Below are 15,797 nucleotides of genomic sequence, written 5' to 3' on the forward strand. Positions count from 1 at the left end.
ACAGCTACATATTTTCTTAAAACAATGGGCGTATATCCATAGAGAATTACTAAAGTCGTGATTTCTTGATCTATAGTTTAAGGCTTGTTGATTTAATAAACACAGCTCTTATTCATTTTTAATTTTCCTACTGTGTTTGGTAAAACCCCAGTTTAAGGTTGTATTCTACTACTTTAATACTTCAAATAACAGGTTAAGAGGAAAAAAATGTTATATTTATAAACTTGTTATTTTGTGTTTTCATTCCTCGCATAGGTTGTCAAAAAAAGTAAGTAAAACAAAAACTTAAAAAAAAAATAAAAAAAAAAACAACTAACAATGTTCCATAATATTTTAGATGAACAACAAGGAAAATATTAGAGGCGAATGGCAGGAAAACTGGTCGCAGCTAGAGAAGGAACTTTTGCGGGAGCTGATTCACCGGTACATCAACATTGTCGACGATAAAAGAAATGATATTCTGATGATAACGAAAAGAAAAGAATCGTCTTGGTCCGATATCGACATCAATATGAGGGCCGCTGGCTATAATAGACCATTACAAACATTGAACGAGCAGTAATATCTGATGAAATTTGCAGCCAGAAGAAGCAATGCTGGAATCAAGAAGGCTCTTAAAGCCACTGGAAATCTATTTGAAGTTCCGGAACCAGCCGAGGAGGATTTAATCGTGCAAGACATGATAATGGAAGATTTTAAGGAGGCCTCAATTTTAACATATAGACAGCAACACACAGGCTTGCGAGATCGAATTTCTAGATGAAAGTATGCTGTCTATAGAAAATGAACTAGCCAACATAGACGAAGACCGCTATTCGGAATCTATGGAAGAACACCCCTTGATGTTCCCAACGATCCTACTCCGATTGTCAAAAAACAGCGTTCCGAAAAAAAACATTAAAAAACTAGCAGTTTGTGTTCTCCTCCAATGAAGCAAGCAAATTTGTAGCGAAAATAGCCAAAAAAAGAACTACACCAGCTTTAAATGAAACAAAGAAGAACAAAAATGAGCTGCGGAAAAAGGTTTATAAGAAAGACCTGGAAATAAAGAATACACTTCTTGAAAGGCAGCGTCTTCCATATGAACATATATATCTTTTTTAACTTGCAATTTGAACGTATTTTTTTTTACTAACTTAACTTACATCTTAATCTTAATGCTGTTAAAACCTAGAGACTGCCAAAAACGGGTAATCATCTTTTAGGTAGTTTTTCAATATTATGTAAATTTATAATAAATAATAATAATAAATTGTTTCTTTATCCGAACGATATCTTTCGAAAAAATATTTGTCGCTTAATTCAAATTTCTTTTGGTTGCATATTTTGCATATCAAATAACTCAAACTCCTCTAAGATATTTATATCTTCTTTAATTACGATATCAATCGACATTTTTCTAGACAGCAAGTGTACGTAAAATTTATTTACTTTTTCAGCTTTAAAATTCACCATCAAAAATCGAATATGGCACTTGGCTGTGGTAATAACAACTTAAACTATTTTATAGTGAAACCTAAAACGACGTTAAGCTCATGGAATCATGCTCTCATACTCAAACCGTCCACACTACACACGCGCACCGTAGCATCAACAAATCAAGATAGCAAGAACTCACAACACAATAGCATCAAGAAGCCAACAACACCTTGCTGGGGCAAATATGATTTTTATATTTGCACTCATTGCAGATTGCAAATATAAAAATCATATTTGTGCTTCTTGCCAGCAGCGAGGTCATAAAGAGGGATATTGCCGTTGCTTTCAGCGAAAGCCTTCATCAAACGTCGACTCTTCTAACAACAGCAAAAACAGAAACAAGAAGAAACGAAATCGAAAAAGCTTTCAGCACAAGAGCCAACAAATTTCCGTGCACCACATCGCCAGCACAGCAAGAAAATTCGTCAACGTTCTCATTAATGGCCACAGTTTAAAGCTTTAGCTCGGTACCGCAACAGATGTCACAATAATATCAAGCACAATGTGGAAACAAATTGGACGATCTGTCAAAGATGCTCAAGGTAACCAAATAAGAATGAAAGTTGAACTGACAGCTACTGTCACTTTCAAAACAATCAAGTTAAACATAAAATGTTTTTTCACCGAATTGCGACAACTTTTATTGTTCGGAATCGACTGGATGGACAAGTTTGGAATTTGGAACCTGCCTCTCGATCAAGTATGTAGTGCAGTCAAAGTGGAAGGTAAAAAACTCTCGAATTCGACCCCTTCAAAACAAGTTCGCAGATGTTTTTAATGGCACCATGGGCCACTGTACAAAATTTAAAGCCAAAATGTTCCTGAAAGAGAATTTCGTACCAGTATTCCGAGCGAAACGTCCTGTTCCCTATGCATCATTACCAGCCATAGACGAAGAGCTATCCAGATTAGAACAGTCAGGATTTCTAACACCTGTCGATTTCTCAGACTAGGCAGCGCCCATCGTAGCGGTAAGAAAGGCCAATGGCAGTGTAAGAATCTGTACGGACTATTCAACAAATCTTAACGACGCTCTTCAACCGCATCATCATCCTCTTCCACTTCCCGAGGATGTTCTCATCAAGAACGCAGGTGGAAAGATTTTCAGCCACATAGACTTGTCGGATGCATACTTGCAAGTCGAAGTTGAAGACGATTGTAAGGATTGGCTTACCATTAACACTCATCGAGAATTTTTCCGTGTGAATCGTCTTCCTCCTGGTATCAAACCGGCACCTGGAGCATTCCAACAGTTGATGGATCTAGTGTCCTTAAGGGAATCGATGGTGCGTCTCCATACCTTGACGACATCCTGATATCAGCCAATAATGAAGAGGAACATTTACTGAGACTCAAACAAGTCTTCACCTGTTTTCGTGAGTATGGTTTACAGATTAAACTTGAAAAATGTTTTTTCTTTCAAGGCACAGTACGTTATCTGGGTCACATGTTAACGGGCGATGGTTTACAACCTGATCCAGAAAAGGCGAAAGCAATCATGTCAATGCCAGAGCCTCAAAACATCTCACAGCTTCGTTCGTTCCTGGGATCAGTCAATTTCTACGGCTGTTTCATCTCAAAAATAAACAGGGTCAGCGCTCCACTCAATGCGCTTTATAAAAAAGACACCAAATGGAATTGGACCCCAAGCAGTCAACACGCCTTCAGATAATTTAAAAAATTCTTTCATCGGATCTGGGTTTAATGCATTACAACCCACAGTTACCTATCATCGTGTCAGCCGACGCATCGAACATAGGAATTGGAGCCTGCATTTCACATCGGATCTCAGATGGATCTATCAAAGCTCTGCAACATGCTTCGTGTTCTTTCACACAATCAGAGCAGAACTACAGCCAGGTTGAGAAGGAAGGACTGGCTATCGTCTTCGCAATAAAAAAATTTCATAGGATGCTTCTGGGTCGACAGTTTCATCTTCAAAACGACCATAAGCCTATATTTTTTCGGATCAAAGAAGGGTATCCCAGTGCATACAGCCAACCGACGGCAACGTTGGGCCTTGACACTGCTGGGTTACGATTTTGTAATCGAGTATGTGCACACCAAGGACTTTGGCAACGCAGATGTTCTCTCACGTCTTATAAGTCATTACGATAAGACCAAAGATTTCGTCATCGCTCAAATTTCATCAAGCCAAGAATTCGAAATTGACTTGAATTTCATCACAAGTAACTTGCCTGTTTCATTTAAAATGATTCATGAAGAGACACAAAAAGATCCATCGTTCACCAAAATTAAAGATTACATAGAGTCGTCTTGGCCAAGTAAGAAGGACATACCACGCAATATCCTACCTTTCTATCATAGAAAGGATTCTCTTCTCATTGTTAAAGACTATCTGATGTTTGGTGACTGATTAATTGTACCTAACAAATTTCGTTCAAGGTTACTCAATCAACTTCGTCGTGGACACCCGGCATTGAGAAAATGAAATCAATTGCTCGCAGCTATGTGTACGGGCCTCAACTAGATCTCGACATTGAGACCTACGTACAAAATTGCTCTAATTGTCAGTCCGTTGCAAAATCTCCAGTCAGATGTACATTGCAATCCTGGTCAATTCCAAATGGGCCTTGGTAGAGACTGCACGTTGACTACGCGGGACTTATACAAGGCCAATGGTATCTAGTCATCATCAATGCATTTTCTAAATAGCAAGAAATTATTGCAACACCAACAACAACAACATCAGCCACGATAAATATTCTGACAGAGGTGTTTGCTCGGCATGGATACCCTTGCACACTGGTTTGAGATAAAGTAAGGAGTTCGAACAATTTTGCGAATATTGTGGCGTAGAACACATCCGAACTGCACCATTCCATCCTCAGTCCAACGGGCAGGCTGAGAGATTCGTTGATATTTTAAAACGTGCCCTGAAGAAAGTTAAGGAGGAGGAAACTCCGCAACATGCATTACAACAATTCCTCAGCATGAATAGAACAGCTCAAAATCGAAACACTCCAAATGGACTATCACCATCTGAGCTGATGTATGGTAGGAAATTGGGAACAACGCTGGACCTTTTACGAGACTATCCAAAACATTCTTCATCGACGAAAAATGATAAACAAGAAATGCAGTTCAATCATCATCATGGAGCTAAATTTCGAAGTTTTAAACCCGGAGATCTAGTTTTCGTAAAATATATCGTCTTAACAAATGTAATTGGAACCCAGGAACAGTTCTTGAACAGATGGGTAAGGTAAATTACAATATTCTTGTTCCCAGTAAATCAAGACTTGTTAGAGCTCATATCAACCAATTGCGTCCAAGATCTAAGCTACCAGAGCTACAAAAACAGCCAAAGGTTTCACCGCAATTGAATCCCTTGCACATTTTGTTGGAAGAATTTTCATTATCAAGACCAAGGCCAACATTCTCCGACACATCGCTCAATGGAAGAATTGACGTTGCCCCAGTTGATTTACAAATCATTGATGATGCTTCTCCTGTTTATTCACAAACCGTTGCCCAACCTCAGACGCCACGCGCCGCCGGCTTAGACGCTCCACCAGAGTTCGAAGAACGCCTGACAGATATAGCCCACCGTAAGCAGCAACTAAAAGGGGGAGGTGTTACAACCACCCTGTATTGCCAAATGCAGTCTTGCCAACTACTTAATTGTATGAATATTATCATTAATTCTAATTGTTCTAACTCTCTTTGGTGATATCTCTTATGATGTGAACATCTTGTTATTGCTATAATAAAATATTATAATTTTCTTTTGGTTATTGAATTACAAATATTCTTGCCTTTTATTTAAGAAACCATAAAACGCAACACCGCCAAATCAAAACTGACAAATATTCAATATTATTACTTGGTAGAATGTCAGGAATATAATTTCTCAAAATATTCTACCGGGTGCTACTAAAGTAGTTTATTGTTCGTTAGAACTTTGTTTTATTAAGCTGAGATCTAAGTCATTAAAACACAATAATGGATAATATTCATAGTTTCTCGATAAGTTCTGATTTTGTCTTTGCTAAACTAAACTTTATAGACAATTTAAACCTTTATAGACGACGAAACCTATGTGTAAGCTGCTTCTAAATCTATTAAACGTCAAATATAAAAAAAATTTAATTGCGAGACATTTTATTTGAAAATTTAAAAACAAAAATTAAAATGTCAAAAGACTGAAGTATATGTCAATGGATCAAATGGATTTTGGAATGCTTCCAACTAACAAAAAACGAAAGCTCTACTTAACCCGATTGGACCCCTTTGAAATAGATGAAGACGATTTATATGAAAGCTATCGATTCGAAAAAAATTGTCAAGTTAATGATTGATTTTGGCTCTCCAGCTAACGTAATTTATTTTGTTACCCTCTACAAGCCATTCTGTATAGGTTTAAGTGAAATTTTTCAAAATTGTAGTAGAATATGCCTTAAACCTGTTTTTAACTAAACAGAGCTGCCAAATTCTTTATGAATAGCAGCTGTGTCTAACCTATATGTTAAATTTAGACTCCAGTTCTAATAGACTCGGGTTTGAAATATGACCCAATAAATTTAAACTGAGTTCTAATGCCATTATCTTAAGTGAACAAATACTCGAGCTGTAAATATTTATAAGACCAAATTTTAAATATAAACTGAGAGTAATTACATCAATTTTGAAATTGATTGTAATAACAAGTGATTGCAGTTTTTGTTTGATTCATAAATGAAATTTTATCAGTTTTTGAAATTTGGTACGGCATGCATGACCATAGGGTTAGGTCAACAAGACAAGAATTTTTAAAGATCTCTGAAAATAATATAGAATTTATATTTCCTGCCTAGGCCTAGAATCCATCCGTTCATCATCATGATAACTTCTATTTAAAACAATCAAAACAACTTTAAATATGTATCTACCCACGTGAATAAACTTCTCTATACAATACAACTTTTTAATAGGCAACGCCTTTGTTAAGCTAATAAATTAAATTGCAAGTCTAAATGATGGTGGTCATTGCCCAACGCCAACTGCACATGCTCCATGCGCTTTGCAAATTTGCAGAGATACAGAAAAATGTATCTTTGAAGCCTTTTGGCCATATGCAAATTGTTAAACCGGGAAACATTTATCTTCTTTGTAGTTTGGTTTTTCGTTTTGCATAGTTTCTTATTCCAAATGCAAAAGACATATTATTCAAGGTGATGAGAGAGGTTTTGCGGCATTTATGTTTGACTCTTGCCTATTTCAGCAACGCGCTGCAGTAAGACTTAACATCACAGCCACCAAAGACAAGTCTCAAAGCCTCTCAAGAGCAAGTCTTCAAAAGTCAAGAAAGACAAAGAACAAAATATACATATATACAATTTTTGTATACGTACGTATGATTGATTAAAATCAACACTTTAGAATTCACACTGCAGAAAGAATAACGAGCCTACATCGCTGACTGCTGCTGCTGCTCCTGCTGCTGCTAGTACCTACGCTACGCCACAGATCAAGTTATATAATTATGGCGGTCTTTCCGCTGTGGTTCTCCGTAATCGTTGATATTTTTTTTTTTTTCAAATTAAAAATAGCTTAACCCTGCTCACAGAATTTGTCTGCCATTTATCTTCTGTGGAATCTATCAACTTTGTATATGAAAGAACATTTTCAGGTGCGCACTGCGCAGCTCATAATGTGTGACATTCTTAATGAGAATTTGAAGACTTTGAAGACTCGAACTCGTTAAGATGAGACAAACAATTAATCGAGATTATTAATGAATTGACAAGAAAACTCCTCCGGCTTAAGAACTACAAAAATATAGCGTGTGGCATGCATGATATAGGCAGATACATCGTCAAGAACGGAATTTTGATGGCAGCAATACTCGTATTCGTGCGTATATTTATATGGATGATATGCGGTGAATCCAATCTTTGAATTGTAAGAGTTTCAAGGCCGTACTGTCCTCGAGGTTTATAAGACAGAACATATACAAATGGGAGTCGCATGACTGACACATCAGTGGAGGCGAACTTGTTATTATTTCACTTCGATAGCTTTTGTTCGAGTTGTTGGATCTAAGTAAGGTTAGGTATGGTAACGTTTTATGATCGGTGTACAGATAAATGGAATGACGATAAAACATTGCACGCGTCATGTGTGCCTATGCCTACGTTTGATTCGACTCTTGTTTTAGGAGTGGAAGTGGTGGTAATATTTCTGAAATTGATACACATTATGAACTTTTGTATGGATATTAGTAGAAGTTGCGTGTGGGCATCTTGAGTGGAATTGTAGAGTGTTCCTTTTGCTACAAAGACGCAATTCTTATATTTTTCTCTATTTCTTAAAGCCACACTCCTGTCATTTTTTCTGTAAGAGTCCGTTGAAGGCGTTGGACTATTAAATGTGTCACGTCAGACACAACCCTTTTTTTTCTATCGGACACTTCCTCTTATCAAGAATAGGAATTGAAAATTCACCAATACTTATTAGTCACGAAAACAGATTCACACATTATAACCTCGTACAACAGCAATTAAGTTAGCAATTATTATTCTGCTCAAAAGCTGCTTTAAATCTTCTAAATTTAACTACAGAGAAAAAAACTCCAGTCACAACTTTGAATACTTTATTTTTTTATCTCAAATAACACAAATTATCGCGGACACATACAATTCTTTCCACCATCGACTAGAAACTGAGTACCAGTTATGAAACTGGCCGAATCACTAGCCAAAAATACAATAGCCGGTGCAACTTCATGAACTTCTCCAACACGTCCCATGGCATGTGAGGGAGCTGAACGTTCCAAAATTTTAGCATATTCTTCATCAGTTGCACCAATTTTTTTATAAATATTCGAAACAATCATAGCTGGATTAACAGAGTTAACTCGAACACCATGTGGTGCCATTTCCAAAGCAACACACTTTGTGAACTGATCAAGAGCTGCTTTCGAGATGCAGTAGCTTAAGAAATTCGGAAACGATCGCAAACCAGCAACACTTGAAACATTCACAACATTACCCTTCGACTTGATTAAATGTGGTACAACAAGCTTCGTCAATTGAAAGACTGAACGAAAATTTGTATCGAAAATGTTATCGAGTTGTTGAAGATCAGCTTCGAGAATTGATCCATTCGCCGTGATCCCTGCATTATTGACTAAAATGTCGATTTTACCAAATTCAGCAATTGTTTCGTTGACAATTTTTTGAGTGTCTTTGGTGATATCAGCCTGAATTAGCAGACATTTTGATGAGGGATTGGCTTTTGCGCAGGCTTCTGCTGTTTGTTTTAGGTTAGCCAAATTTCTGCCAACTGCTGCAACATGAGCTCCGGCTATCACAAAGTGTTTGCAGGTCTCAGCACCAATTCCTGAACTTGCTCCAGTTATAATGGCAACTTTTCCATCGAGTTTCATTTTTTTAATTGGAAAGTTTTCAGAGTGATTTAAAGTACGTGCTGAAGAAATGACAGTAGAAAGTTTACTGAACTAATAGGCTTAACGATAATCTCGCACATAACCTACTTGTTAGGTTATCAATATTGATAAAAATGTATTTAAATACTTTTAGATGAGTGCTTATTGATCAGATAGAAATTAATTTAATTTATTTTGATAAGAAATGAAAAAGGTTGATTTTAATAACACATTTTATTCGTGCCGGGCAACCAAAACTAATATGTTAAGTTTTTTTTTTTTAATGGAGGTTTCTAAAATAAAACCAAGGTCTATTCTATTTGATGCAATTGCAAGACAAAGAAAATTTACTAAAACTTATCCCTTTGGTGACAACTGAGTTCGGAAAAAATTGTGAAACCACTTAAATCCCTTCATTGGATTATTAAATTTTGATCTATTAGAACTTAAATAAGATAAATTCAAAGATATTGAACACCCCAATGTTTCATAAAAGTTCAATAACTTTAAAAATTCTTATTGTCCTATTTTTATTATTCAAAATAAATGTTCCGATGAGAGAGTTATCGGCTCTGCATAATATCCATTCAAATGATTAACTTCAAATTAAAGAAAGTTTTTAATATTTTACTCGTTAAATCAGAGTTTATTTTTGTTTGATTTTGTTAAATAAATTAATTAATTCAGTAGAATTTCATCAAATAATAGAAACGACAATGATTTTCAGTCAATGAATACTAATTTTGAGTTTCAATGGCGCACACCGAAGTATTTATGCATCCAATAAAAGACAAAAATTAGTATTTACACAATGAGCACATTCGACGCGACGATTGTCATCTCGTCATTCATTCAAATTTAACAAACAAATCATCAAAATAAACGTCAAATCTAACTGTCATTTGTTTTTGAGATTTCTTAAAAAATTTAAAAATACGAACAGTAAAAGAAAATATAAATAATAACGATTTGTAAAATATTCACGTCTACTTCTTCTTGTGTGTAAATTTGTAGTGTGTTTGGACTCTTTGCATTTATGCTCAATTTCACTCTCTTGAAGTCTCCCACCCAAGACCCAATTCACCGCATCGCGTAGTAAGCAGTTATTTAGATTGTTTCCTATACCAAAGGCTGACGAAACCCAAGGTAAGTTGGTGGTAGATCTGATCAAGTTGGTAGCCAACTCTTACCACCCAAACCGACCACATCGTCGCGTCGCTGTGGCCGGCGCGGCGGCTCAGCTGTGCAGCCGTGCAACGATGCCCACGTTAACTTTATAGCTTTTTTGCTATAAGGTGGGGTGGTATTGTTTGTCTTTTGCCATCTCTAAAGGTTTGGTATTGGTTTTGTTGTTGGTAATTAAGAAATGTATTTTGTTTTGAAAAATGGATGAAGTTGTTCATTTACGTGAGGCACCAATAGTAGAATAAGAATATTGATTTAACTTCGTAAACTGTAGAGAAACTTTAGAAGTTATTGACACTTGAATCTGTTGTCAAGCAAAATATAAAACTCAAATGCCAACGCAAAATCAGTGCTTTAAAACTTTTTCTACACCGTCTGTTGTCCGTGAGATAAAAAGGCTCATCCGAAAAATTGTCAAGGATTTTCATTTTATAACAATATTTACATTTTTTTTTTAAATAACTAAGCGTTGGTTTTATTACATCTTTTCTTAAGTAAAGTCAAAACATTTTTATCAAAAGGACATTTAATTTCAAATCAGTTATGTTTTGACATTTGATAAGTAAAAACCACACCGTTATTAAAAATCGAACGATGTTCATTACAAACACGTATTTAAGCTATTAAAATTCGCTACAAACATGATGAAGGTCGATGAGGTAATCACAATTTCTAACTAAGATCTTAAGATTTTAAAGATTGAGTTCATGATGTTCTCGAGGACATGCAGTTGCAAATATTGGAATTGGTAATTTAAAATTACATGAAAAGTATATTGTGCCGCAACCTTGGCGGCCATTTGGATGGTATAATAGTTAATTATACCTAAGAAAGGCTTTTACCATAGAATATTTCGTTTTAAATTTATTCAGAAACCATCCCCATTCAATACTTCAAGCCAGTTATGGAAAATCTACAATTTTTGTTTAAATTTTCACCAGAATGTTAAAAAAATGTAAATAAAATTACTTAGAAAAGTTCTTAGAAAAAATATATTACATTATGTAAATGAGCCATCGATTATATTAGTTCTTATTGATTCTCATTCCTTTAATGGATGTTATTTTATTTCGTAAATATTACGCTGAACAACCGATAATGATTCATGGTAACGACGTTTTTTGGTCGTCCATAGCTCAAGAACCAGAAGAGATATCGACTTCAAATAAATTGTGTTATACAGATATTAATATAGAAAGATGCAGAAAGGGCTCTCAAGAATATTAAAAATAGCTGTTTAAAAAAAAAATTAAATTTTTGGATAACCCTTAATATCTCATGAAACAATAACGCTAGAGACTTACATATATTAAATTTTATATTATATATTTCAACGTGATACAAAACAAGTACATTTTTGGAAAAAATCCAATTAACGTTTTTTTTATAAATCAAAACTGAACAAAAAAATTTTTCATCTCGAAAATTGTACGACTTAAATATGATTTCATCACCAAAAAAAAATTGTGCTACGAAGAATTATGTTTTTGTCATCAGATGTATTTCGAGAAAAATCTAATTCACAGTTTTTTTTGTAAAAATAAAACTCTAAAAATAAAACATAACTCAAAGTTGGTAAACATTAAATTTCGACTAAAATATCTTTTCAAACACTTGAGAATATGGCTCCAAACTTCTTTTATCGTAAAAAAATGTGATTTTCAATATTCGGAAAAATTTTGAGAAAAATCTTATTGGCATTTTTATTACAAAAAATAAAAACCTAAACAAAAATAATAAAACTTGGTAAAAATTGACTTTCGACACAAATATCTTTTCAAAACTTGGAGATGTTGACTTTAAACTACTTTTATCTTTCAAAAAATATTGTTGTCAACGTTCAGTAAAATTTTGAAAAAAAACGAGTTGACAGTTTTTTTTCACAAAAAATTAAAAACCTAAAGAAATATAACAAAAGTTGGTAAAAATTGATTTTCGACTCAAATATCTTTTCTAAAATTTGAGATTATGGCTTCAAACTTATTTTATTTTACGGAAAATATTTTTTTTTGATATTCAATAGAATAAAATCTTCAAAAAAAGTACGCAAATTTGGTAAAAATTGATACATATCGACAAACTTTCAAGCTAGACAAATTGACAGACGGGATGGGAAGTTATCAGTGTGGGTCGCATCCCAGGCTCTTTTTTCTTTTTAATTTTGGGCTTATATTTTATCTAAATCTACATTAATTTATATGTTCACTGAAGGTCCAATATTGACAAACAGTTTTTTCTAGAAATTTCAACAACATTTGTCAGCTTTTTCTTTTTCCATTTTCAGCCATAAGAGCAGCTCCATGGTTCCAGTGAAGTATCAATTTTTCACTATCTTCGTCAATAAGCTCAACTTAGTGGTATCTATCCTACATTTTATGTTAAGTTTATAGAGAGGTATGGGCTCTGGTGGCTATCTGACTATACGACTGACAGGTTTAGAGCTTAAACCACAATATTGTGGCTCAAGATCACCACTCAATTGAGATTCGGATTCAGTTGCTCAGCGGTTCTTGTCGAAGAAAGAAATACGTAGTACCTTTACTCTACTCTTGTTGTCGTGTCTTTTATGTGCTAGGCTGGTTGTATCTCAGTTGGATTATTCATCAGCTTTTCGTTGTTGTTTTGATCGTGGTTTTTCCGTCTAGAAGGTATTACTGTGGTGTCTCACAATTCAAGGCGCCTCTTCCTCCTAGAGTTGTGTTTTTTTTTTACTGGTGTGGTGTGGTGTGTTTTGTGCTTTGAAAACTATTCCAGAGATACATATATGAAGAAAGATCTATAGGCTTAGGCTCTTCGACTGCGGTATAGATTTATTACTGTTTCCACGGGACCGTTCGTTGTTGTTACCAATATCGGCTTACATATTATTTGTTCGTATATAGTTTCTCTATTCTGCGTCTATTATACTCGCAGTCTTGGGCATTTCATTTTGCTATTTAGTGGTTAGTCTTATATCATGTGTAGAGTGTATCTGGTTCTTCGCTTGTCTATATGTACCTTCCTGCTAACTAGGCAGTAGTCAACATCGACTTCGGTGTCGGTCGGGCCAAGAAGACCATATTCGCCTTCTTATAATATTGTAGTTGCGCGCCATTACCACCTCTGACGTCTGACGTCGTCGTCGTTGATATTCGTCGCGGCTGCCCTTCCCCCTTCATTTATATGGTCGTCTCGTCTATCTACTAGTCGAATTCGGATTCGAGTTTTGCGCGATTTTCAAGTCGCAAGATGTCGATTCCAATATTTTGACATTGAGCTGAGCTAATACATTTCACTTGCGCGGTAGAAAGTTGTACTGGTTTTTCGTGAGTGTTTTTTTTGAATTTATTTCACATCTCGCGATCCGTTCGGTCGGACTATTTGGTGTGGTGGTGGAGTCTAGTGGACTGGTTCGCGTTTTGTTGTTGACGGTGTCGGTGTCGGTGATGTTGATGTCGGTGGCGCTGCCTTCTGTTGTATCTTCGAACAAAGATACGTACTAGTTTACACGGACTGAACAAAAGATACTCGTCGCATTCACGCCGAAGCACTTATCTCATATACAAAGTGTAGTAATTTTTTTTCCATCGCTGAACGAGACGGTTCCAGCGAGAAAAAATAATAATAATTATAATTGATTGTGTTGATGGAAGGAAGATTATTATTTAACATAAAACATTTTTCTTTTATGAAATTCACTTCACTATACCATATATTGAATGAATGAAAGTTTTGTACGTTGTCCGCTCTTGTGTTGTTGTTGTTGTGAAGAAGTGGCCCCTTGCTGTGATAATAAAGTGAAATTTAATTTTGCCTCTCTCTCCCCTCAATTATTCCACCAAAACACATTTTGTGAAGGAAAGTTGTTTGACTTGGATCTTCTATACACATCAGAAACGTATAAATAAATATACATATAGCAAAGTCGTACCGCCACATTGAATTTGGATTTGGATTAGAAAATTAAATTTGGATTAAAATACAAAAAAAAAAACGTCTAACATCTTTAAACTGCTGAAAAAAGTGGATAGTTAAGGAGTAGTTGGACTACAACAAGTTTTTGTGTAAGTTTCCTTTAAGAGAGTCTTCTTTGCTCCAGAATTTCATAATTCTTATAAATTGCATTCATTATAGATCTTTTACTATGTTAACAACGATTCCGATAAATTTTAAAATCACCTAATTACATGTTGCGTGTTGAGAGTGCGATAGTCGAGACAATGTTCTAAGGTGCCTTGGCTAACCACTCAATAATTGACGACGATCATTGATCTTTGAAGAAGGTTTTTTTGTTTTTTTATTTATGTTTTGTTCAATAACCTTAACTACCTACACTAGGTATCTGAGCTTTGGTTTATTTTTTTTGTTCAAAGTTTGCTTTGTTGGGGGTTTTTGATTAATGACTGGAAGAGATATTTGTTGGAGGAGGCATAAAGACATGATGTAATATTTAGATATGGATTGGCGTTGCAGAGCGCGTTGGTATGCGGAGAATATATGGGATTATTATAATGAGGATTAGGAATTTGATTGGATTTGTGCTCTTAAATGAAAACAAGTAAGAAATTTGTTTAGAGGGTGTTTCCAAAAATGTTTCAAACAGAACATTGGTCATGACTTTTTAGAATTTTTTGCTTGTTTTTCTAGAATCAGAACGGTTTTCGAGACACGTCTGTAACCTCTTTTGACACACTCTATCGACAAATGAGTTTTGTTTTTACCGTTTTTGGTATTTTGAAATGGTCAAAATTAGGAAGGTTAATTTGGTTGCCATTACCATTCAGCGTAACAAATTAATAAACACTTTGAGATTTACATCAAACCCCGTTTTACACTTCAACCATAAAAGTTGTATGTTTGTTTTGTATTTCAAACTTTTAAAATTTATTTTTAAACTTTCTTAAAAGGAGCGAATTTTTTGACAGATATATGAATTTGAAACCAGACAAACCAAATTCTGAGAATACATGACCTGAAACCTATAATTTAATCCTTCAATTTGGATCATTCTATACGAGACACCCTGTTTGAGAATTTTTAGTTCGATTATTATAATTTTGAACCACAAAAATGTTCATAGTTCTTCACACAATATTAAAATGAACAGAAAAAGACCACATCCGTTTATAAAATGCATATACGTTAAAGTCTAGCTCTGATTTTATTTGTTGCTTTTGCGAAGTAGTCCAGGTATTTAAGACATCAATTTCGAAATAATTCCGAAAATGCTGAGTTTTGACAATATGATGATACATCCTTAACACTACTTAAAAGCCCCCCTTTTTCACTGAAGTAAAAAAAGGGATAAAAATGGTCAAGTACACTGTTTTGCAAATCACTCGAAAAATATGGATTTAAAAAATAAAGATTTTTTAAAGTTTAAGCTGTTAAAAGTTAGTTGTTTGTCAAGAATGAGGGAGGAAGATTTGGATTTTTTCTCTTTTTTTTGAAAATGGTGACAATATTTTGTAATGCTCTTAACCTTTTATATTTGCTATCTCTAAGCAGATCGCATATAAGCTCTATAATAGGTGACATAACCAGCCACTTTCTAATAGGAAAGCACGCCACGAATAGGCGTATTCTCAAAAAACTTTTGAAGAATCTGTATGGAAGAGGAAGAGGAGGAAACAGTTCTTTATCTTCTCTGTACATGTCCTACTCTGGCTCAAAAACGCAAGAATTACCTAGGAGAATTCTTCTTTAACGATCTAAATCAAACTGGTTCCATTGAGCTAAGGAGGAAGCCTCAAGATTCATGTGG

At 34.9% G+C, this 15,797-nt stretch overlaps 2 protein-coding genes across 6 annotated transcripts in view; one reads left to right on the top strand and one right to left on the bottom strand.

The window, feature by feature from the left end:
• Positions 1-8,057: 8,057 nt before the first annotated feature.
• LOC129953821 (3-oxoacyl-[acyl-carrier-protein] reductase FabG-like) lies at positions 8,058-8,949 on the bottom strand. The gene has a single exon (XM_056067306.1). The coding sequence runs from the start codon at positions 8,867-8,869 to the stop codon at positions 8,102-8,104; it is 768 nt and encodes a 255-aa protein (XP_055923281.1). The 5' UTR covers positions 8,870-8,949; the 3' UTR covers positions 8,058-8,101.
• A 3,618-nt stretch (positions 8,950-12,567) lies between these two features.
• Positions 12,568-15,797, top strand: part of LOC129953814 (calpain-C) — a 34,200-nt gene continuing 30,970 nt past the window's right edge. Inside the window, exons 1-2 of one of the 5 annotated variants that reach the window (XM_056067295.1) lie at positions 12,569-12,702; positions 13,897-14,097. The gene's annotated coding sequence lies outside the window, so the exon portion shown is untranslated. Of the gene's footprint in view, positions 14,098-15,797 lie in introns of all 5 variants that reach the window. The other 4 variants (XM_056067294.1, XM_056067293.1, XM_056067296.1 and 1 more) reach the window with 4 other exon arrangements.

The sequence above is a fragment of the Eupeodes corollae genome, chromosome 1 (genome assembly GCF_945859685.1).
Source record: "Eupeodes corollae chromosome 1, idEupCoro1.1, whole genome shotgun sequence".
Taxonomy (NCBI): domain Eukaryota; kingdom Metazoa; phylum Arthropoda; class Insecta; order Diptera; family Syrphidae; genus Eupeodes; species Eupeodes corollae.